Here is a 24,489-nt window from a genome sequence, read left to right on the forward strand (position 1 = left end):
TTGTATTTTTAGTGAGATAGGAGTTCACCGTGTTGGCCAGGCTGGTCTTGACCTCTTGACCTCAGGTGATCTGCCTGCCTCAGCCTCCCAAAGCACTGGGATTATAGGCATGAGCCACCGTGCCCAGACTGTTACGAGGTTGTAATGCCTATTCTCTGGGTTTAGCAGAAGGACCAAGTTATTTTCCCCCAAAACCAGTATTTTTCTTTGTCCATTAGAACATGCTTTATACTGCATGTGGAGGGATGTGTGAGCCTGACAGTCCCTGACCAGTGCCTTGTATCTTGTTGAGTTATTAATGATTTCTCTATGGTTATTACTTTTCTGAAAATAAGTAATCACCATGGCAATGCTGTCACTTATTAATGATGCAATTAAGACTTTATGCATCTCTGCAAATCTACTTAAAAATAAAATAGCTTTAAAAAAAAAATGCCCTCACATTTGTATCAATTACTCATCCTATCTTGTGTTTTGTTTGTTTGTTTGTTGTTGTTGTTGTTTTCTGCCTTTAGTTTTGCCTGCTTTTGCTTTGTCAGAACATAGGGCCTATAGAAAGAAAGCATAGGCCAGGTGCGGTGGCTTGGGCCTGTAATCCCAGCACTTTGGGAGGCCTAGGCAGGTGGATCACAAGGTCAAGAGTTCGAGAGCAGCCTGATCAACATGGTGAAACCCCGTCTCTACTAAAAATACGAAAATTAGCCAGGCATGGTGGCATGTGCCTGTAATACCAGCTACTCAGGAGACTGAGGCAGGAGAATCATTTGAACCCGGGAGGTGGAGGTTGCAGTGAGCATGCCACTGCACTCCAGCCTGGGCAACAGAGCAAGACTCCATCTCAAGAAAAAAAAAAAAGGAAAGAAAGAAAGGGTAGAGTTTAAGATGGTTTGATTCTCTAGATTGTGTTACTCTCATTTTTCATTTGAAGAAATGGAGGCACTCTGGGGCATATTTATTATACTGTAGTCTGGTCAACCAGAAAAACAACCACACAGAAACAAGGTGCCCCTGTCCTAACAGCTGCACCCACCTAAAACCCAGATACCCACATGGCCAGCAGCAGTAGCCCCCATATGTCTCTGCAGCCACATTTGCCTCAGTTTCTCTCTGTAAAGTGGGTATAATGCCTCCCTCACTCATATCACAAGGGTAACTGAGACCTTGCCTGACAGATGGCTTTGTGTGAAGGGGTAGTGCTAGACAGTGCTAGGAAGATGTGATTGATCGTCATGCTCTGGACACCGCCATTCATGAGATGAAAGTTGGGAAACCATTCTCAGGCAGAGGCCTCGCCCTTCCCAGTCCAGGCAGTCCTCTTCACATCCATATTGGATACTGATTCCTGTCCTCTGTTACTATCTGTGGATATAAATATCTATCTGTCAATATGTACAATTAGTGGAAGACATAGGTTGCCAAACACCATATTTGTTCAGTATGAAAGATAAACAGAACCTTTGGGAAAGTTGTCTATTCATTGGTTCTGGAAAGTTTTCCCTCTGTGTGCATAAAATTAAGAATTTGGAACTCACAGCAGCATGACAGAGTTTACAGGAAGCTGAAAAGGCCCATGATTGTTGTTTTGAAGGCTTGCAGCCTTAAAGGTGTGCAAAATTACAGAGGACAGGAAGCCATTTTCACAACTGGATTTGCAGCATCTGTTTACTGAGAGCCTGGTATGTGCCCAGCACCAGGGATGGCTCCTGCCTTAGCACCAAGTGCAGCTGAGGAGAGAAAAGCAACGCCTAAGAAACAGTTTCAGAACATTTAGTGCTCTCTTGACTAGGAATACAAAAAGAAGTTAAAAAGAAAACCCACGCACACACATAGAGAAATGAGGGTCGGCCATAGTGGGCAGAAAGGGGATTTCAGAAAGCCTTTAGATGAGTTATATTTTGCTTTTTCTTAAAAAAACAAAATCTGTCATATGTCAGCTAGTGCTGCTGCTGAAGAAGCTGAACATCATCCCAGAGGGCAGCAGAACCCTCAGCATCTCACACAGGCAGTTTCCAGCCAGGTGTGTGCCAGTTGCTGCATATGCTTGTTTGCTCTGAGCCCTGGCACACCCCTCCAGCTGGCAGCTGCTTTGTTGAAACTACTGTAAATGCTGAAGAGGGAGTGAAAAGAAAGAAGGGCATCGTGAGGTGTCCTGCCACTGCAGGTTGGGGCATGGAGTGGTTCTTTCTGAGGAGCCAGGCCCTTAATTCCTGATGCACTTTTAAAAATGGTCACATTAACATACTTTCAGTTTAGCATCAGAACCAGATGCTAATATTATGACTAAAAATAATGACTTAGTACTTATGGACCCAAAGTGACTACGCTAAACTTTTCATGTATTTCTTAGAATCTTTACAATAACACCATAAAGAAAGTACTAAGAGTGTCCCATTTTGCAGGTGAGGAAACTGATGTTTAGAGAATTTTGAAATCTGTCCTACGTTACACAACTATCAGGTGGCCCATATGAAATTGCTTTTTTAGGTATCAAAAACCAGTCACTTATTAAAAATTTCATGTACATTATGCTGACAATTTCTGGCAGAGCCATTGCTACCAGATAACTCTAAGTTTGTGTGTAAATATCTATGTAAAACTCTCCATGGCTGGGGTAACTTTTAGTCAGATTTCACCAAATTAAAAAACTGACCTTCTACAAAGTTAAAAAAATTTTGTTTGCACTTTCAGCAAAATAGCTCTTTATGTTAAACTCTGAGACATGGAATACTAAAGTTTATGATATCATTGTGGTTGCAACAGTGTTGAACTTGCAGATTCCATGACGGTTGATTTTTGACTGCTTGAGTGTGTTGCCCTGCCCGCAGGGTGAGCTGTGACGCTCACATAGAGACATCTGAGTTGTATTAAAATGGAGCCAGGGCCTAATGGGCTGTAAGAAATAAATGTGCTGTGGCAGTGTGTCTGGTGATTTCCAGCCCTCATTCATTCATTGTTAGACCAGTGACATTCTCTAAACAAACATCTTACCAGTCGATGGACGAGTGCTCTCTGTGTCCAATACATAATTCTCATCCTTAAAAAGTAATTGTAAAAACAAAACGGTCAGTATGCCTAATACATCACGGTTCTTCCTTAGCAATTAGAATCTGTAAAATGAGTGAAATTAGAATAAAGAAGAACATTTCTATCTTGGTTGCATGGGCAGATGGGTCTTGGACCTCTGGAAATTCTGCTCAGTCCACCAGTGTTTATTGAGCACCTGCAGCCAGGTGAGAAGCATTCTGCAGAATTTGTGGAAGATTCGTACATAAGTGTTCCCTACTGTGTCCCAGTCTCCCTATTTATGAAATGAATAAAGACAGCTCTACTTCCAAGAGATTTCATTTGTATGGCAGCTTAAAATCTTCCAGAGAAACATGGCTGCCATTTACATTATTAATAAATCAAATTGTTCCATAACAGAAACCAGCTCAGTCAACCTGTCTATGTTTACAATTAGAGTGGTTTGTTTGTTTAACAGATCCTTAAGCCTTACTTCCAGGTACTGTTTTAAGCATTTTACATATGTTTTAAAATCCTGTTACATAGATATTGTTACTGTTCACATTTTACAGGTGAGGAAGCTGAGACCTAGAAAGGTTAGATAACAGTCCTAAGGCCACAGGACTCTGAAAGTAAGTGAGGAAGCCAGGTTAAACCCAGGCAGTCTGGTTCATACCCTTCCTGAATGTGATAACCCTGCAGTCTGTTCCATCCCGGGCACAGGCAAGTGGCTATTCTCACTGTGGAAGTCTGTTTTGGAAGAGTCCTTCTTTGTGTCCCTAAATATGTTGCATTTTTCACTTATTTCCTGAGGAGACTATTGCTGTTTCTTAAAGGTTCAATGGCCTTTTTTATCCAATTTGTGATGGATTCAAAAACAGAAGGAAGGATTTTTCCAGGAGGTATCTCTGTTTCTGTAATGGAATAGCCATTAGTTCTAGTTTCTCCCCTTAGCTAGCTCCCCCCGACATTCTCTCTCTCTCTCACGCACACACACACACCCCTTGAGTGTTCTGATGAGGACCCTGTGGGCTGTGAGTTCCTGCCTGACAACATAAGAAGTTGGAGTAGAGTCAGCCCCTTCCCACTGCCTGTCAGAATTCTACTTTCTTCCTTTTCATTTTATAAACCCATTCATCCAAGCTGTAAGATTAAAAAAAGCAAAATTACTAGACCCCCTTAAAGAACTGGGGAATTTTTGCAACATCATCATCTCTTCCCCACCCCAGCATCCCACCATCAGAACAAACAGGCAGACCTCTTGGTTTGACTTTTCAACACTCAGTCATATTTGAAGTGATGATTACTCTGGTTAGGAATTTCATATATTTTAAATGTGGTTTCAAAGGTCTTTTTAAAATTAATTCCTCTTTCCAGCCTTCCTCTGTCTTTTTCTCTCCCCCTTCCCTCTCTCCTTCCCGTGTGTACCTGTGCATGTGTGTGTGTTTCTGTATTTTAAATGTGTTCTTTGAAGACAGACCATGTTAGATTTTGTCAGTGGCACATTTCCTTGATGGCTATTTTATCAGCATGTTTTTCTTCACCTTCCATAGATACACATCTACCCCCAAATAGCGTTTAATGAAGAGGTCTTCCAAATAAATCTCTCAAAACAAAAGCTACTTTATTCATCGTCTGCATGGAGAGCAGCCAGGGAAACTCATCTGTGAAATGCATCGTTAGGAACCAGAGGACTGTGTTTGTGCATTTGCCGGAGAGTGGGGAGATATCGATGGTGTTAGTAAAATCCTGATTTTCAGTTCCTTCTTCTCTGATCAGAATAAGAATTAGGTTACACTGAAACTGAATGACAAGAGGTAGCATAGAGAAGAAAAATGCATTATTTTTCTTATTGTAATATTCTTCTTCCCATATTCTTTTTCATACCAAAACATGGTGCTAAAGGTCTTTAAGATTCATATATGTAAGCTATATATGAAAAGAAAGCAGAATTATGTGGGGAAAGTAAATATTTACTTTTCTGTAGACTAAAAGTAAAAATCTTCATATTTCTGTTTTACTGGTTTTTATTTCAAAAGATTTAATTGACAAACATTTATATATTCAAGGTATACAATGGGATGATGCGATGTCTGCATACCTTGTGTAATGATTACTACAATCAAATTAATTAACATATCCATCACCACTCAGTTATCATTTTTGTGTGTGTGTGAGTGTGTAATAGTAAGGACAATTAAAGTGTACTCTCATCAAATTTCAAGTAAACAATACGGTATTATTAACTATAGTCACCATACTGTATATTAGATCCCCAGAACTTATTAATCCTATAACTAGAAGTTTGTGCCCTTTGACCAACACCTCCCCATTCCCCCAACCCCTAGCCCCTGGCCACCACCTTTCTACTCTTTGCTTCAATTAGTTCGACTTTTTAAAGATTTCACATATAAATGAGATCATGTAGTATTTGTCTTTCTATGTCTGGCTTATTTCACTTAGCATAATGTCTTCCAAGTTCATCTATGTTTTCACAAATGGAAGGATTTCCTTCCTTTTTGTGGCTGAATAATATTCCAATATATTATATGTATAATATTCCATTATACATATAACATTTCAATATCATAATCCATTATATATAGAATATATACACACATATTTACTTATATTTACATACACACACTTATATACACATACATATATGTCAATTTCTTTATTCGTTCATCAATGACACTTAGGATGTTTCAATATATTAGCTAGTATAACTAATGCTGCAATGAACATGGGGTACAGATCTCTCTTCTAAATACTGATTTCATTTGCTTTGAATACATACCTAGAAGCGATATTGCTAGATCATATGGCAGTTCTGTTTTCAATTTACAGAGGAACCGCCATACTATTTTCCATAATGATTTTTTTTACGTAGTTTATTATTAGTGTATAGAAACACAACTGATGCTTGTTGATTTTTGTTTCCTGCAACTATACTGAATTTGTCTATTAGTTCTAACAGATATTTGGTGGGATCTTTAGAGTTTTCTATAAGTAAGATCATATTATCTTCAAACAGACAATTTATCTTCCTGCCATATTTGGATGCATTTTACTTCTTTTTCCTGCTTAATTGTTCTGGCTAGCCCCTCTAGTACTATGTCAGATAGAAGTGGCAAGAGTAGGCATCTTTATCTTTTCCTTAATCTTAGAGGAAAAGCTTTCAGCATTTCAACTTTGAGTGTGATGTTTACCATGGGCTTGTCATATATGGCTTTTACTGTGTTTAATTTATTGAGCGTTCTTATCATGAAAGAGTTGCATTTTGTCAAATCCTTTTTCTACATCTTTTGAGATGATCGCATGACTTTTATTCTTCATTCTGTTAATGTGGTGAATCACATTTATTTATTTGTGCATGTTAAACAATTCTTGCATCCCAGGGAGAAATTCCACGTCATCGTGGTGTATGATCTTTTTAACGTGCAACTGAATTCAGTTCACTAGTATTTTGCTGAGAATGTTGGCATCATGTTCATTAGGAATACTGGCCTGTATTGGAAAAAACTACTTTAAAGTTCATATGGACCCAAAAAAGAGCCCGCATCACCAAGTCAATCCTAAGCCAAAAGAACAAAGCTGGAGGCAGCACGCTACCTGACTTCAAACTATACTACAAGGCTACAGTAACCAAAACAGCATGGTACTGGTACCAAAACAGAGATATAGATCAATGGAACAGAACAGAGCCCTCAGAAGTAATGCCACATATCTACAACCATCTGATCTTTGACAAACCTGACAAAAACAAGAAATGGGGAAAGGATTCCCTATTTAATCAATGGTGCTGGGAAAACTGGCTAGCCATATGTAGACAGCTGAAACTGGATCCCTTCCTTACACCTTATACAAAAATTAATTCAAGATGGATTAAAGACTTAAACATTAGACCTAAAACCATAAAAACCCTAGAAGAAAACGTAGGCATTACCATTCAGGACATAGGCATGGGCAAGGACTTCATGTCTAAAACACCAAAAGCAATGGCAACAAAAGCCAAAATTGACAAATGGGATCTAATTAAACTAAAGAGCTTCTGCACAGCAAAAGAAACTACCATCAGAGTGAACAGGCAACCTACAAAATGGGGGAAAATTTTTGCAACCTACTCATCTGATAAAGGGCAAATGGCTAATATCCAGAATCTACAATGAACTCCAACAAATTTACAAGAAAAAAACAAACAACCCCATCAAAAAGTGGGCGAAGGATATGAACAGACACTTCTCAAAAGAAGACATTTATGCAGCCAAAAAACACATGAAAAAAATGCTCATCATCACTGGCCATCAGAGAAATGCAAATCAAAACCACAATGAGATACCGTCTCACACCAGTTAGAATAGCAATCATTAAAAAGTCAGGAAACAGGTGCTGGAGAGGATGTGGAGAAATAGGAACACTTTTACACTGTTGGTGGGACTGTAAACTAGTTCAACCATTGTGAAAGTCAGTGTGGCGATTCCTCAGGGATCTAGAACTAGAAATACCATTTGACCCGGCCATCCCATTACTGGGTATATACCCAAAGGACTATAAATCATGCTGCTATAAAGACACATGAACACGTATGTTTATTGCGGCACTATTCACAATAGCAAAGACTTGGAACCAACCCAAATGTCCAACAATGATAGACTGGATTGAGAAAATGTGGCACATAGACACCATGGAATACTATGCAGCCATAAAAAATGATGAGTTCATGTCCTTTGTAGGGACATGGATGAAACTGTAAACCATCATTCTCAGCAAACTATCGCAAGGACAAAAAACCAAACACCGCATGTTCTCACTCATAGATGGGAATTGAGCAATGAGAACACATGGACACAGGAAGGGGAACATCACACTCTGGGGACTGTTGTGGGGTGGGGGAGGTGGGAGGGATAGCATTAGGAGATATACCTAATGTAAATGACGAGTTAATGGGTGCAGCACACCAACATGGCTCATGTATACATATGTAACTAGCCTGCACACTGTGCACATGTACCCTAAAACTTAAAGTATAATAATAATAAAAGTTTTAAAAAAATAGAGACACTTCTCTTTCTAATGAAATGAATGGCACTGTGTATAGGCCTGGCAATTAATTCATGCCCTAATGATGCCAAACAGCCATTAAAATGATGTTGCAGGATATTTGATTACCTGGAAAGATGATTAGAATATATTGTAAGATGGGAAAAAAAATACTGGTCTGTAATTTTCTTTCTTTTTTTGTAGTACCCTTATCTAACTTAGGAATGAGATAATGCTTGTCTCATAAAATGAGTTTGGAAGTGCTCCTTCCTCTTTAAATGTTTGGGATAGTTTGGGAAGGGTTGTTGTTGATTCTTCCTTAAATTCTTGGTAGCCATGTTTCTGTTTTAAAGAGTATTGGCACTTAGGATTGGCTTTTTCATGTGTTAAAGTCCTTGTAATCCTGATATGCTAAGCCACATTACTTAGAAGACTTATAATATATTCTCTATAAACTACCAAGGTTGAGGAATGGAATTATCAAAATGTGTGGCTAATGGAAGCTATATGACTTAATAATATGAATCATCTCCTGATAAGACAACTAAATGCTTTTATTATTAAAAACTGTATTAGTATTTAGTCAGTACATTAATATCTGGCAACACTTAAAGATGTACTGTCACTTACTGAGTTGCTCTTTGACCTTTGTCAATTCATTTAACCTCTTTGGGCCTAATTTTCTTCATCTATAAAATGGAAACAAAATCATTTCTAGTTCATAAAGGTTATATTAAGGAATATGTAAAACAGTAAATGTCAAAATATCCTATACATATATGGGATTATTTTTTGTTATCTTGCTATGGTTAAAGTTTTAGAGTCACAGTTAATAGAATTTCAGATTAATAGAATCATAACAACAGGATTTATTTTAATTGAGATTTTAGGTTAGTGAGGAAAAGGTGGGATCATAAGCTAATAGTTTTCTATACCTGAAGTACCATTTCCAAAAATATAAGGTTTGCAAATAATTGATTTGGCTTAGAAAATCCACATTGCTCAACCCATAATTACAAGTTTTCCCCAACTCTAAATGAGAGGGTTGGATGAGATGATACCTGGGGCATGTTCAGGCCTAAAAACTGATTATATCATCATATTAATTCAGCTTTGATCTTATGCCAAGTTCTAATCCGTAGTAAGAAGATATAGCTGAAGATCTAAAAAAACATACTTCAAGTAGGCCGGGCATGGTGGCTCATGCCTGTAATCCCAAAACTTTAGGAGGCCGAGGAGGATGGATCAGGAGTTCAAGACCAGCCTGGCTAACATGCTGAAACCCTGTCTCTACTAAAAATACAAAAAAATTAGCCCGGCATGGTGGTGCGCACCTCTAGTCCCAGCTACTCAGGAGACTGAGGCATGAGAATCACTTGAACCCGGGAGGCAGAGGTTGCAGTGAGTTGAGATCATTCCACTGTACTCCTGCCTGGGCTACAGAGTAAGACTCTGTCTCAAAAAATAAATAAAAATAAAAACATACTTCTAATAACGCTTACAATAGCCTCTTTGCCACCAGAGCAGACCAAGTCAGCAGAACCCAGAGTTTTAATCAAGAGTTGGAACAGATCTTTGATTCGCTCTAGGAGTTAGCAGGGGTCAGAGAGAAGTTCAGATAAGGATGGGAGGAGGAGATAGAAGAAAAATTCCCATCCAATCTGTTTCTCAGCTGGACACGGTGGCTCATGCCTGTAATCCCAGCACTTTGGGAGGCCGAGGTGGGCAGATCACCTGAGGTTAAGAGTTTGAGACCAGCCAGGCTAACATGGTGAAACCCCATCTCTACTAAAAATACCAAAATCAACTGGGTGTGGTGGCAGGGGCCTGTAATCCCAGCTACTCGGGAGGCTGAGGCAAGATAATCACTCGAACCCAGGAGGCAGAGTTTGCAGTGGGCAGAGATCGCACCACTGCACTTCAGCCTGGGTGACAGAGCAAGACTCCATCTGAAAACAAAAACAAAATCTGTTTCTCATCTTACAAACCTTTTCTCATCTTCACAACACCTATCTTACAGGTAAGGAAGCTGAGGTTAAGAGAAGTCAAGTTATTAGCTCAAAGTGATGAAACCCTCCTCCATCTAGAGCCAAGTGATTTTCTTTTTCTTTCTTTCTTTCTTTTTTTTTTTTTTTTTTTTGAGATGGAGTCTTGCTCTGTTGCCCAGGCTGGAGTGCAGTGGTGCAATCTCTGCTCACTGCAATCTCCACCTCCCAGGTTCAAGCAATTCTCCTGCCTCAGCCTCCCGAGTAGCTGGGACTACAGGTGCATGCTGCCACACCCGGCTAATTTTTTCTTGTATTTTGTAGAGATGGGGTTTCACCGTGCTGCCCCGGCTAGTCTCAAACTCCTGAGTTCAGGCAATCCCTCTGCCTCAGCCTCCCAAAATGCTAGGATTACAGGTGTGAGCCACCACTCCTGGCTGTGATTTTCAGCAAAGGTAGCAGGATGATTCAATGGGGAAGAGTCTCTTCAACTAAGAGGGCTGAGATAACTGGATAACAACATGCAAAACAATAAAGTTCAACCCCCTACCTCACTCTGTAGACAAAAATTAACTCAAAATGGATCAATGACCTAAATATTAGAGTTAAATATGATAAACCTATTAGAAGAAAACTTAAGGGTAAATATTTATAACTTTGGATTTGGCAGTGGATTCTAAGGACACCAAAAACATGAGCAACAAAAGACAACAGATTAATTGAACTTCATCAAACTTAAACACTTTTGTGCAAAGACACATCAAGGAAGAGAAAAGACAACTTACATAATGGGAGAAAATATTTGCAAATCACATATCTGGTGAGTCAGTATCCACAATATATAAAGAACTCTTAACTGGGCATGGTGATTCATGCCTGTAATCCCAGCACTTTCAGAGGCAGAGGGGCAGAAGGATTGCTTGAAGCCAAGATTTTGAGACCAGCCTGGGCAACATAGGGAGACCTTATCTCTACAAAAAGTTTAAAAATGGCCAGGTGTGGTGGCTCACACCTGTAATCCCAGCACTTTGGGAGGCCAAGGCAGATGGATCATGAGGTCAGCAGTTCGAGACCAGCCTGGCCAACATGGTGAAACCCCGTCTCTACTAAAAAATATATAAAAATCAGCCGGGCGTGGTGGCGCATGCCTGAGACAGGAGAATCGCTTGAATTCAGGAGGCGGAGGCTGAAGTGAGCCGAGATCACGCCATTGCACTCCAGACTGGACAAAAAGAGTGAGACTCCATCTCAAAAAAAAAAAAAAAAGGCTAAAAATTAGCTGGGCACTTGGCCAGGCACAGTGGCTCATGCCTGTAATGCCAGCACTCTGGGAGGCCATGGCGGGTGGATTGCTTGAGGTCAGGAATTTGAGACCAGCCTGACCAACTGGTTGAAACCCAGTCTCTACTAAAAATACAAAAATTAGCTGGGCGTGGTAGCGGGCACCTGTAATCCCAGCTACTCAGGAGGCTGAGGCAGGAGATTCGCTAAAACCTGGGAGGCAGAGGTTGTAGTGAGCCGTGATCGTGCCACTGCACTCCAGCCTGGGTGACAAAGTGAGACTTTGTCTCAAAAAAATTACCCCAGCATCGTGCCACACACCTATAGTCCCAGCTACTCAGGAGGGTGAGCCAAGAGGATAGTTTGAGCCCAGGAGTTTGAGGCTGCAGTGAGCCATGATCATGCCACTGTACTCCAGCCTGGGTGACAGAGCGAGACCCTGTCTCAACAAGAGAAGTAAATCAGGATTACCGTATGACCCAGCAATTCCACTCCTAGGTATATACTCCAAAATATTGAAACCAGGTACTCAAATAAGTATTTGTTCATGAATGTTCATAGCAGCACTATTCACATAAGCCAAAAGGTGGAAACAACCCAAATGCCCATCGTTGAATGAATGGATAAACGAAATGTGATCTATCCATGCAGCAGATGTTATTCAGCCATAAAAGGAATGACGTACTGACACATGCTATTAATACAACATGAACAGGATGGGTGTGGTGGCTCACGCCTGTAATCGCAGCACTTTGGGAGGCTGAGGCAGGCAGATCACTTGAGGTCAGGAGTTCAAGACCAGCCTGGCCAACATGGTAAAACTCCATCTCTGCTAAAAATACCAAAATTACCCAGGCATGGTGGTGCACATCTGTAATCCCAGCTACTCAGGAGGCTGAGGCAGGAGAATCGCTTGAACCCAGGAGGCGGAGGTTGCAGTAAGCCGAGATGGCACCACTGCACTCCAGCCTGGGTGACAGACTGAGATTTCGTGTCAAAAAAAAAGAACAAAAGAAAATGAGCAAACCTCAAAAACATTATACTAAGTGAAGAAGCCAGAAGCATAGTGTATGATTCCATTTATATGAAATATCTAGACAGGGTAAATCCAGAGATAGAAAACTAGTAACCTGGTAAGTTTACCAGGTGTTGGTGGTAGGGAGGAATGGGAACAGATTGCTTAAGGGGAAAGGGATTTTTCGAAGCGGAGTGATGAAAATGTTTAGGTGGTGGTTGGATGACATTGTGAATATACTAAGTATCACTGAATTATACACTTTAACATAGTTAATTTTATGTTATGTCTATTTTCTTTTTTGTTGTTGTTGTTGTTTTTGAGACAGAGTCCCACTCTGTCGCCCAGGCTGGAGTGCATTGGTGCAGTCTCGGCTCACTGCAACCTCCACCTCCTGGATTCAAGCAATTCTCCTGCCTCAGCCTTCTGAGTAGCTGGGATTAAAAGCACCCACCTGTATTTTAGTAGAGACATGGTTTCACCATGTTGGCCAGGCTGGTCTGGAACTCCTGACCTCGTGATCCACCCACCTCAGCCTCCCAAAGTGTTGGGATTACTGGTGTGAGCCACCACGCCCAGCCTCTTTTTTTCTTTACTCTTTTTTTTTTTTTTTTGAGACGGGATCTCACTCTGTTGCCCAGGCTGAAGTGCAGTGGTGCAATCTTGGCTCACTACAGCCTCAGCCTCCCTGGGCTCAGGTGATCCTCCTACCTCAGCCTTCCAAGTAGCTGAGACTGCAGGTGCAAACCAACACACTGTGCTAGTTTTCATATTATTTGTAGAGATAGGGTTTCACCATGTTGCCCAGGCTGGTCTTGAATTCCTAGGCTCAAGCCATCTGTCCGTCTTGAGATTACAGGAGTGGGCCACAGCACCGAGGCTGTTATGTCTATTTTCAAGTAACAGAAAATAGAAAAAAAGGGATGGAACTAGTGGTCTGGATCATGACTAGCTCTTCAGATAACTTTTGAGTCTCGCTGCCGAAACTCAAGCCTTATCTACATTCTCCCTGTACCATTACTCACTTCCTAGTTGTTTTCATTGTTTTAGCTTTCTTATTTATTTGAAAGGAAACTATAAATGGAAAATGCCATACATCAGAATGGAATCTATTTCTTTTTGTTATTGTTTGAGATAGAGTCTCACTCCGTTGCCCAGGCTGGAGTACAGTGGTGCGATCTCGACTCACTGCAACCTGTGCCTCTTGGATTCAAGTGATTCTCCTGCATCAGACTCTCGAGTAGCTGGGATTACAAGCATGCACCAACATACCAGGGTAATTTTGTATTTTTAGTAGAGGCGGGGTTTCACCATTGAGGCTGCTCTCAAACTCCTGGCCTCAAGTGATCCACCTGCCTTGGCCTCCCAAAGTGCTGGAACTGTAGGTGTGAGCCACAGCATCCGGCCCAAAATGGAATCTTAAAAATAAATACCACAGCCAGATGCAGTGGCTCACGCCTGTAATTCCAGCACTTTGAGAGGCTGAGGCGGGTGGATTGCTTGAGGTCAGGAGTACAAGACCAGCCTGGCCAACATGGCGAAACCTCATCTCTACTAAAAACACAAAAATATTAGCCAGGTGTAGTGGCGGGCACCTGTAATCTCAGCTACTCAGGAGGCTGAGGCAGGAGAATCACTTGAACCCGAGGCGGAGGTTGCAGTAAGCCAAGAACATGCCATTGCACTCCAGCCTGGGCAATAGGAGTAAAACTCTTGTCTCAAAAAAAACAAACAAAAATATCAAAAAACAAACAAAAAAACCCACACTCCAAAAACAAACAAACAATAAATAATATAAACATAAAACACTACAGTCCTTATGTTATTGCTTTGTTTCAAAATCTGGTAAGATTGCCCTGAGGGACCTGAGGTTTTTAATTGCAGGGGTTTTTTTTATATATCTTTAGAAGTGGTTGGTTAGGTAAAATTTTTTTTTTTTTTTTTTTTTGAGACTGGTTTTGCCCTGTTACACAGGCTGGAGTGCTGTGGCTTGATCACAGCTCACTGCAGCCTCAACCTCCTGGGCTTCAAGCGATCCTCCCACCTCAGCCTCCCAAGTGGCTGAGATCACAGGTGTGTGCCACCACGCCTGGCCAATGTTAAAAAATCCTTTAACTTTTTTGTAGAGATGCACTCCTGGCCTCAAGCGATCCTCCTTCTGGTCCCCACCCCCAGACCCTTTCTGATAAACATTTACATTGTTTATTATCTGATGTCATTTCTGTCTTCTTCCTTGTCATCCAGACATCAAAGAATTAGGTTTCTTTAGGGTTTTCTTTTTCAAGTGCTCAGTGTTAAAGATCACTCACATTAGGGCCGGACACCATGCCTCATGCCTGTAATCCCAGCACTTTGGGAGGCCGAGGCGGGCAGAGCACTTGAGGTGGGGAGTTTGAGATCAGCCTGGCCAAGTTGGTGAAACCCCACCTCTACTGAAAAAAACACAAAAATTATCTGGGCGTGGTGGTGAATGCCTGTAGTCCCAGCCACTTGGGAGGCTGAGGCATGAGAATCACTTGAACTCAGGAGGCAGAGGTTGTAGTGAGCCAAGATCACACCACCACACTCTAACCTGGGTGACAGAGCGAGACTCTGACTCAAAAAATAAAATAAATGTCACTTACATTAGATATACCCAAGGGGTGGTCTGTAGAGAGTTGGAAGCAGTGGTTATTGCAACAGGGGCACAGAAATCATCTGGCTATGCCAGGATGCCCAGGGGATACTCGGGGTGTGTGGCATGGTGGTGCTGGGGACTCACCGCACAGGACGCTCTGATTGACGCACTGCCAGGAGTAGCGCTCTGTCTTGGGGCTGCAGCCGGCCTCCTCAGCTCGAGTGTAACAACAGTCGTGGCGATGGCAGCACCTGCGGATGTCACATGGGCAGGACAGCAGGCGGGTGAAGCTCTCTCCTGGCCCTCCTCTCTTGCCAGGACCATGGGTGACTGAAGACCCCCGGGGAGGCACAGCATCCTCTTATCTAAGCTTTTTTTCTTTTTCTTTTTTTTTTAATGGACAGGGTCTTTCTCTGCCTCCCAGGCTGGAGTGCAGTGGCACATTCATAGCTCACGGCAGCCTTGAACTCCTGGGCTCAAGCGAGCCTCCTACCTCAGCGTCCCAAGTAGCTGAGACTACAGGCACACGCCAGCCTGCCCAGCTGGATTTTTAATTTGTATTTCTTTTGAGACAGCATATCTCTCTGCCGCTCAGGCTGGAGTGCAATGGCTCAATCATCTCACTTTAGCCTTGAACTCCCGGGCTCAAATGATACTGCCACCTCAACCTCCCAAGTATGCTACTACAGGAACACAAACTCCTTTTTTAAAGTTTTTGTAGATATGGGGTCTCACTATGTTGCCTAGGCTGGTCTCGAACTCCCAGGCTCAAGCAGTCCTCCTACCTCAGCCTCCCCAAATGCTGGGATTACAGGTGGGAGCTACCGTACGCCTGGCCTTATCTAAGCTGTTTCCCTGAAAATCCCCGTCTTGGGTAATGATTCCATTGGCCCCACCATGCCCTGTCCTGCCTCCCTGGCTGTGCCCAAACTTGGTCCCTGCCTGCCTGCCTCACTGTCTGGGTCTGGAGCTCCTGTGACACGACTCCTCTCTCTTCCTGGAGTGATCCAAGCCCTGCCACTTCCTGACTTTGCCCACACTGTGCCCTCTGCCTGGGGCAACTTCATGTCTGCCCTTTGTCCCTTAGGTCTCAGCCCAGGCACAAGCCCCTACCTCCAGAGGTCATCCAGGCCTCACCAGGCTATACCCTCTCGTAAAATCAGATTCCCTCCCTTCAGGGTAGGTTTATAATGAAACCCTCCTTAGAGGCCAGGTGCCGTGACACCCATCTGTAATCCCAGCACTTTGGGAGGCTGAGGTGGGATGATCACTTGAGGCCAGGGGGTCGAGACCAGCCTGGGCAACATAAGGAGACTCTTGTCTCTCTTGTCTCTATAACAAATTTAAAAATTAGCTCACCAGGCCAGGCTCAGTGGCTCATGCCTGTAATCCCAACACTTTGAGAGGCCGAGGCAGGTGGATCACAAGGTCAGGAGTTCGAGAACAGCCTGGCCAACATGGCGAAACCCTGTCTCTACTAAAAATACAAAATTAGCCAGGCATGGTGGTGCATGCTTGTAATCCCAGCTACTCGGGAGGCTGAGGCAGGAGAATCACTTGAACCCAGGAGTTGGAGGTTGCAGTGAGCCAAGTTTGCGCCATTGCACTCCAGCCTGAGCAACAGCGCAAGACTCTGTCTCGAGAAAATAAAAACACACAAAAAATTAGCTCGCCATGATGGCACATGCCTATAGTCCTAGCTACTTGGGAGGCTGAGGTGGGAGGATTCCCTTCAGCCCAAGAATTTGAGGCTGCAGTGAGCCACTATGATTATGCCACTGCACTCTAACGTGGGCAAAAGCGAGACCCCAGGCTAGAGTGCAGTGGCGTGATTTCAGGTTACTGCAACCTCCGCCTCCCAGGTTCAAGTGATTCTCCTGCCTCAGCTTCCTGAGTAGCTGGGACTACAGGTGCTTGCCACCACACCCAGCTAATTTTTGTATTTTTGGTAGAGACAGGGTTTCACCATGTTGGTCAGGATGGTCTCGAACTCCTGACCTCGTGATCTGCCTGCCTCAGCCTCCCAAAGTACTGGGATTACAGGCGTGAGCCCCCACACCTGGACACGTTACTTAATATTTCTGTGCCTTGGTTTCTTCATCTGCGAAATGGGATTCTTGTGAGAATGCAAAGGGATTCCCAGGGCAGTTCCTAGTGCATAGTCTGGCTGCCTTTGTGTGTGTGTGTGTGTGTGTGTTTAATATAGAGACAGGGTCTCACTATGTTGCCTAGGCTGGTTTCAAACTCCTGGTCTCCAGTGATCCTCCTGCTTCGGCCCAAAGTGGTGGGATTACAGGTGTGAGTCACCACACCTGGTCACTTTATATTACTATTATTTTTTTCTTTTGAGACAGGGTCTCGCACTGTCGCCCAGGTTGGAATGCAGTGGTGCAATCTCAACTCACTGCAAACTCCGCCTCCTGGGTTCAAGCAATTCTCCTGCCTCAGTCTCCCGAGTAGCTGGGATTACAGACGCCTGCCACCACACACAGCTAATTTTTGCATTTTTAGTAGAGATGGGGTTTCACCATATTGGCCAGGCTTGTCTTGAACTCCTGACCTCAAGTGATCTGCCCGCCTCAGCCTCCCGAAGTGCTGGGATTAGAGGAGTAAGCCACCGCTCCTGGCCAATTTTTTAAGGCAACGTAATCAGCCCACGTCCAGGGTAAGAGGCAGCTGGTACCAAGATCTGGCCTCATTGGCCATGTTATCCAAGAGGCCTCTGCCTGCCTGCAAAGTAGTACTGCACACTGGGATCTCCCTGGACCAAATCCCAGCTTCAATTTTGGGTACTTCCTCATAAGCGTTGACTACCCCAGAGTGTGAGGGATTTTGTGGCCTGGTCCCAGGCATGCACTCACCAGTCAATGGCATCACGGGGCTGGCCATGGCCTCCCAAGCCACAAAAGCAACCATATTTCATATAGGCGATGGGGGTTCGGGGACCAACACAACCCACAGTTCCTGCCAGTTCCAGGATCCCACGCCGGTACACATGTAATATCCTGGAGGCTGGGGGGTAAACAAAGGTGACAGGCTGCAGGTCAGGGCTTCCCAGACCCCTGGGAAGGGCATTAGCCTGAGAAGAGCCTAGGTGTTACAGCCTGGCTGTCTGGGTTTGAATCCTACTTCCTAGCTGTGTGACCTTGGACAAATTCCTAACCTCTCTGGGCCTTGGTTTCCTCACCTGTGAAATGGCAGATAAGCTGACTTCAACTCATATGAATGAAATGAGATAATGAGTATAAAGCCCCTGGTGCATGAAAAGGCTATTATAATCCAGCTGGGCTCAGTGGCTCACACCTGTAATTCCAACATTTTGGGAGGCCCAGGCGGGCAGATCACCTGAGGTCAGGAGTTCAAGATCAGCCTGGCCAACATGGTGAAACCCCGCCTGTAGTAAAAATACAAAAATTAGCCGAGCATAGTGGTGCACTCCTGTAATCCCAGCTACTAGGGAGGCTGAGGAAGAAGAGTCACTTGAACCTGAGAGGGGAAGGTTGCAGTGAGCCAAGATTTTGCACTGCATTCCAACCTGGGCGACAGAGCAAGACTTTCAAAAAAAGAAAAAAAAAAAGGCTAGCTATTATAATCAAGGTCCTCAAGGTAGCCAAGAAGGGAAAAAAGAGTCATGCATGAAACGTTTGTCCAGTTCCCCGTGTTGGGCACTGGGCATCACGGATGAGCCTACAGGTGTCTGTCACCAAGTTGGGCTCCTCTGTGGCAGCTTCCGGGCCCCGGCACTGCCCTGTGCTCATGACTTCCCCTCCAGACTCAGGCTCAGGGCCCTTGGTATCTCCTCTTATTTTCACTGCCAGACAGGAAGGCCTCTTGGCGTGAGCCCAGCCATTTTTCTAGATCTTGGCACAGCTCGGACATGTAATGGTGCCTAATGCATGTGACTGGAACCCCTGCACTGGACACGTAGGAAAGGAGGCCAGCCGGGAAATGTAACCCCACATTCCCACAGCCAGCAGGATCTCAAGCAGAGGCTTCAACCCAGGCTTCTGACTTGCAAACCAGTGCTTCTTCCTCCTTACACAGTAACAATAGGGGAAGGTGGCCTTCGGGGTTGCCAGAGCCGAGTGGTACCAGCAATAGAGTGGAAACTCACACACAGGCTTGCCTGCTTCCTGGGTTAGGGTTAGGGTTTATACGGCTCCGGGAAGTTGATGCATTGTGTTTGATCATCTTTTTTTTTTTTTTTTTTTTTTTTTTTGAGACAGAGTCTCATTCTTGTTGCCCAGGCTGGAGCATAGTGGTGTAATCTTGCTCGCAGCAACTTGTGCCTCCCAGGTTCAAGCAATTCTCCTGCCTTAGCCTCCCAAGTAGCTGGGATCACAGGCGTGCACCACCACGCCCAGCTAATTTTTGTATTTTTAGTAGAAACGGGGTTTCACCATCTTGGCCAGGCTGGTCTCAAACTCCTGACCTCATATGATCCACTGCTTTGGCCTCCCAAAGTGCTAGGATTATAGGCATGAGCCTCTACGCTCATCCTGATCATCTTGTCTCTCTTTTTTTTTAGAGACAGGGTCTTACTTTGTCACCAACACTGGAGGGCCGTGGCACAATCATAGTTCACTGCAGCCTCCAAATCCTGGGCTCAAGCGATCCTCCTGCCTCAGCCTCCAGACATACGGGCATGCACCACCATGCCCAGCTAATTTTTAAATTTTTAGTAGATATGGGGTCTCACTATGTTGCCCAGGCTGTTCACAAACTCCTGGCCTCAAGTGATTCTCCTGCCTTGGCCTCCCAAAGTGCTGGGATTCCAGGCATGAACCACCATGCCCAGTCTCATTTCTGTTTTATCCTGAACAGTTTTTATCACACTGACTTTTTTGAGAAGTCCAGGCCAGATTTAAATTCCATTTTGTTTTTTTATCAGTGGAAAAAGTAGCATATTTTTGTTGGAGGACAAAGATGAATCAAAGAGGAAGAAAATGTAAAACACATTTGGGGCCAGGCACGGTGGCTCATGCCTCTAATCCCAGCACTTTGGGAGGCCGAGGCAGGCAGATCACCTGAAGTGAGCAGTTCCAGACCAACCTGACCAACATGGAGAAATTTGTTTCTACTAAAAATACAAAATTAGCCGGGCATGGTGGTGCACGCCTGTAATCCCAGCTACTTGGGAGGCTGAGGCAGGAGACTCACTTGAACCCGGGAGGCAGAGGTTGCAGTGAGCTGAGATCGTGCCGTTGCACTCCACCCTGGGCAACAAGAGTGAAACTCCGTCTCAAAAAACAAAAACAAAAACAAAAAAAACACACGAAAATAAAATGGCATTTGCAGTTGAAAGCTTTGCCTTCCTCTCTGGATTGTCACTCTCCCAGCAGCCCACGCCTCTGCCTCAAACCTCCATGGCTCCCACGAGTCTGGATAAAGCTAAGGAGTCTCAATGCACCCCAAGTCCTGGGGGTAGTCAGCCCCTCTCACCCCTCCCTCATCCTCTCACACAAGAGTCATTTACTCTTCCTCCAGTTATGCCCCCTCACACAGACACTCTGCTGCTCAAATGCCCTCACCCCATCCTCAGCCTGCTCCCAGGCCACCTCCCTCCAGAATCCACCTTGCCTGCCAGGTGGCCATAGGGACCCTCACCATACTGTCTGCTTGTGGCAGTGCCCTCCGGCCTGGGGGGTCTTCCAGAGCAGATCTCTGGCCAAGCGCAGTGGCTCATGCCTGTAATCTCAGCACAATCAGAGGCCAAGGCAGGTGGATCACCTGAGGTCAGGAGTTCGAGACCAGCCTTGCTAACATGGTGAAACCCTATCTCTACTAAAAATACAAAAATTATCCAGGTGTGGTGGCGCATGCCTGTAGTCCCAGCTACTCAGGAGGCTGAGGCAGGAGAATCTCTTGAACCCGGGAGGTGGAGGTTGCAGTGAGCCGAAATCGTGCCACTGCACTCCAGCCTGGGCAACAGTGAGACTCTGTCTCAAAAAAAAAAAAAAAAAAAGCTGAGCTCTGATATAAGCTGCCCTGGCACACAGTGAGCTTCCAGAAATGGTCCCTTAACCTCTAAATCCATCAAGACCCAGGGAACACGCCCTCTCTGAGCACCCTGACAATGTCCCAGTCCCAACACCATACCCTGAAGCTGTCCCCAAAGGTTCCCCTGCCACCCTCCCTGACCACTCTCTGGTATCTCAGAGCCCTAGCAACAGCCCTATAGAGGGAGGGTTCTAGGCATGGGGCGGGCATCCAGCACTGTGCTTATAACCAAGCAAAACACTCCCTCTGTGCCAACATAGGTGGGGCAGGTCACGCTAGGGTCTGTTTGCCCTGTCTGCCTGCTGCAGCCTCCTCGGGGAGGGCCAGGGTTGTCTGTGCATCCTGTGAGCCCCTGGGTCTATGTGCACATACGTGTCTGTGCGGCTCTGTGTGTGTGTGTGTGTGTGTGTGTGTGTGTGTGTGTGTGTGTACACGGCTCATCTGAATTGTCCTAAGTGCGGTCCCGGGTATCCTTGAGCTGTGTGTGCTTGTGTCCCCCTAGCGGTATCTCAGTATTTTTGCCTGTGGGAGCCGCACACAGCGAGCTGCACACCTGAGGGCCAGGTGAGTCTGGGGCTGGTGCTGTGCCTCCACATCTGTGTGCTGGCGGTGTCTACATTGTACTCTGCGGGTACATGTATCTGTGCACCCCAGAAATGGGCAGTCACCCAGAGGACCTCTCTACAGTGACCCCAAAGGATGGATAGTGAGATAGGGACAGTATGTTCTTTTTTTTTTTTTTTTCTTTTGGTCACAGGGGTTTCTTGTACAGGGGCACGATATATTCTTCTCCCACCCCCAAGCTGGGCCTTTCTTCCCCTGCTCCTCCCACCCTCTGGTGTCTCACATCTCAGGGACAGGTGGAATGAAGGATAAGTTCGCGGACCCCAGATCAGGACAACCGGGAGGCTCCCGGGCTGCCGGAGAGCATCACAGCCGGTTAGGGGAGGGAGCCAGGAGTGGACTCTGCGCCCCTGGGGAAGGACTGGGCTAGTTCTGGGTCCCTGGGAGGAGTGAGTGGGGCGCCCTGCAGAAGGCTGGGGCGCACAGTGTGAGTGAACATTAGAAGAGTGATCTGGGGGCTCTAGGGCAACTAAGAACTTGGAGAGGGATGGGAGGCAGGGCTGCTGGGTCCCTAGGAAGGGCTGGAGGAATCCCGGAATGCCTGAGTTCCGGGAAAGCCCCTTCCTCACTCACCCTCGCCGGACCCGGGGCCAGGTCCAAGCAGCAGCAGCAGCAGCAAGGACGGCAGCAGCAGGAGCAGCATGATTGGCAGGCACACAGGTAGCGGCCCCATCGGAGGGTGGCAGAGGTGGGACGGTGCTGCCGGGCCACCTGAGGCACCAAGCCCGGTGGATACACACCCCGGCTGCCACGCCCCAGCCCGGCCCCCAACCTCACTTTCCATCGGGGCCCAGGTGGAGGCAGCTAGGGGCGGGCACCTGGGGCGGCGCAAAGGCATCCTGATCTCTGCATCTTGGCCACTGAAGGGGCTGCATCGCGGCCACTGAGAGGCCGCGGGGCGCTGGGGACAGGACCGGGAGTCAGGCCCAGGGAAGTCTCGGAATAAGGGAGGAAAAGGCGCTCTTTTGATGTTATTATTCCCCCAGCCCCTCCCCCGCTCACGTGGGCGCCCAAAGGGGACAGAAGACTTGGAGGAGGGGTAGTCCTGAATTTACTTTAACATTTTATTTTATTTGGCCGGGCGCGGTGACTCACGCCTGTAATCCCAGCACTTTGGAAGGCGCAGGCTGGCGGATCACCTGAGGTCAGGAGTTCAAAACCAGCCTGGCCAATATGGCAAAACCGCCTCTACTAAAAATACAAAAATTAGCTGGGCGTGGTGGTGCGGACCTATAATCCCAGCTACTTGGGGGGCTGAGGCACAGGAATCGCTTGAACACGGAAGGCGGAGGTTGCAGTGAGCCAAGATCACACCACTGCACTCCAGCCTGGGTGAGAGCCAGACTCTGTCTCTTTCTCACTCTCTCTCTCTCTCTCTCTCTCTCTCTGTCAGTCTGGAGAGAGTTGATTGTCCCCGGTCAGTCTCTTTAGTCGGCAGAGAGAGAGAGAGAGATGGAGGTTGGGCACAGGGCTCACGCCTGTAATCCCAGCACTTTGGGACACCGAGGCGGGTGGATCACCTGAGGTCAGGAGTTCGAGACCAGCCTGGCCAACATGATGAAACCCCGTCTCTACTAAAAATACAAAAAATTCCCCGGGTATGGTGTTGGGCGCCTATAATCCCAACTACTCAGGAGCCCGAGGCAGAAGAATCGCTTGAACCCAGGAGGCAGATGTTGCAGTGAGCGAAGATCGCACCACTGCACTCCAGCCTGGGCAACAAGAGCAAAACTCCATCACACACAAACAGACACACACACACACACACACACACAAAATTAACCAGGCATGGTGGCACGTGCCTGTAGTCTCAGCAGCTTGGGAGGCTGAGGTACAAGAATCGCTTGAATCTGGGAGGCGAAGGTTGCAGTGAGCCAAGACTGCACCACTGCACTCCAGCCTGGGTGACAGAGTAAGACACTATCACAAGGCTGGGCACAGTGACTCATGCCTGTAATCCTAGCGCTTTGGGAGGCCGAGGTAGGCGGATCACCTGAGGTCAGGGGTTTGAGACCAGCCTGGCCAACATGGTGGAACCCTGTCTCCAGTAAAAATACAAAAAAATTAGCCAGGCATGGTGGTGGGCACCTGTAATCCCAGCTACTCGGGAGGCTGAGTCAGCAGAATTATTTGAACCCAGGAGGCGGAGGTTGCAGTGAGCCAAGATTGCGCTATTCCACTCCAACCTGAGCGACAAGACCGAGACTCTGTCTCAAAAAAAAAAAAAAAAAAAAAAGACTCTGTCTCAAAAAAAAAAAAAAACGAGAAGTCTTGATCTGTGATCTTGGGAAAAGCTGTTCACATCAAGGATGCCATCTTCTTCCGGCGAAAAACTTCCCTCTTGTGAGATTATGAACCCAAAGTTCAAGGTCCTGAAGTTTTGCTGTAGTGTGGATGGCAAGGACATTCTTCCTCTGATGTTCTCAGAAGATCCAGTCTTCAGGTTCTAGATTGTGAAGGAATTGATTGTCCCCAGTCAGTGAGCCATAAAAAGCTTTCAGTACCTGGTGAAAATACTCTGTACCATAATGATCTACTGTTGTAATATCAGCCCTCCTGCATGGGAAAGCAACCAGAAAACATGCATTGAAAATGACAACAGACAACTGAACTGTTCAAATGGCCCATGAGGTAGCCAAATGCACCTGAAGCTTTGTCTTCCCAGGAACATGGATTTGACAAACGAAACATTGGTTGTGAACTATTTTAGCAATTTATAAGTCAGCACACCGATACATACTTAATTTAGATCATTTTATCTTTTCCATGATGAGTCATGGAAGGCAGAGCCCTTTGTTTTTCGTTTTTAGACAGAGTTTCATTCTTGTTGCCCAGGTTGGAGTGCAATGATGCTATCTCGGCTCACCGCAACCTCCGTCTCCTGGGTTCAAGCGACTCTCCTGCTTCAGGCTCCCGAGTAG

At 45.5% G+C, this 24,489-nt stretch overlaps 2 protein-coding genes across 8 annotated transcripts in view; both read right to left on the reverse strand.

The window, feature by feature from the left end:
• Positions 1-875: 875 nt before the first annotated feature.
• LOC134759924 (group 10 secretory phospholipase A2-like) lies at positions 876-22,406 on the reverse strand. Of its 2 annotated transcripts, none has more exons than XM_063715095.1 (4): positions 22,142-22,406; positions 17,806-17,956; positions 15,089-15,195; positions 876-3,034 (listed from the first exon to the last, which is right to left on the reverse strand). In XM_063715095.1, the coding sequence occupies exons 1-4, from the start codon at positions 22,404-22,406 to the stop codon at positions 3,030-3,032; spliced, it is 528 nt and encodes a 175-aa protein (XP_063571165.1). In that variant the 3' UTR covers positions 876-3,029. The 2 variants fall into 2 exon arrangements, with proteins under 2 accessions (XP_063571165.1, XP_063571164.1); XM_063715094.1 differs by lacking the exon at positions 876-3,034 and adding an exon at positions 4,610-4,806.
• The window catches only part of LOC129047362 (mitochondrial intermediate peptidase-like), a 50,892-nt gene continuing 48,072 nt past the window's right edge, over positions 21,670-24,489 (reverse strand). For 3 of the 6 annotated variants that reach the window (XM_063715083.1, XM_063715082.1, XM_054529374.2), the window contains one exon: positions 21,670-24,014. In XM_063715083.1, the coding sequence (XP_063571153.1) occupies positions 23,814-24,014 (201 nt within the window). In that variant the 3' untranslated portion in view covers positions 21,670-23,813. The other 3 variants (XR_010136842.1, XM_063715084.1, XM_063715088.1) reach the window with 3 other exon arrangements.

The sequence above is a fragment of the Pongo abelii genome, chromosome 14, assembly GCF_028885655.2.
Source record: "Pongo abelii isolate AG06213 chromosome 14, NHGRI_mPonAbe1-v2.0_pri, whole genome shotgun sequence".
Lineage (NCBI taxonomy): Eukaryota > Metazoa > Chordata > Mammalia > Primates > Hominidae > Pongo > Pongo abelii.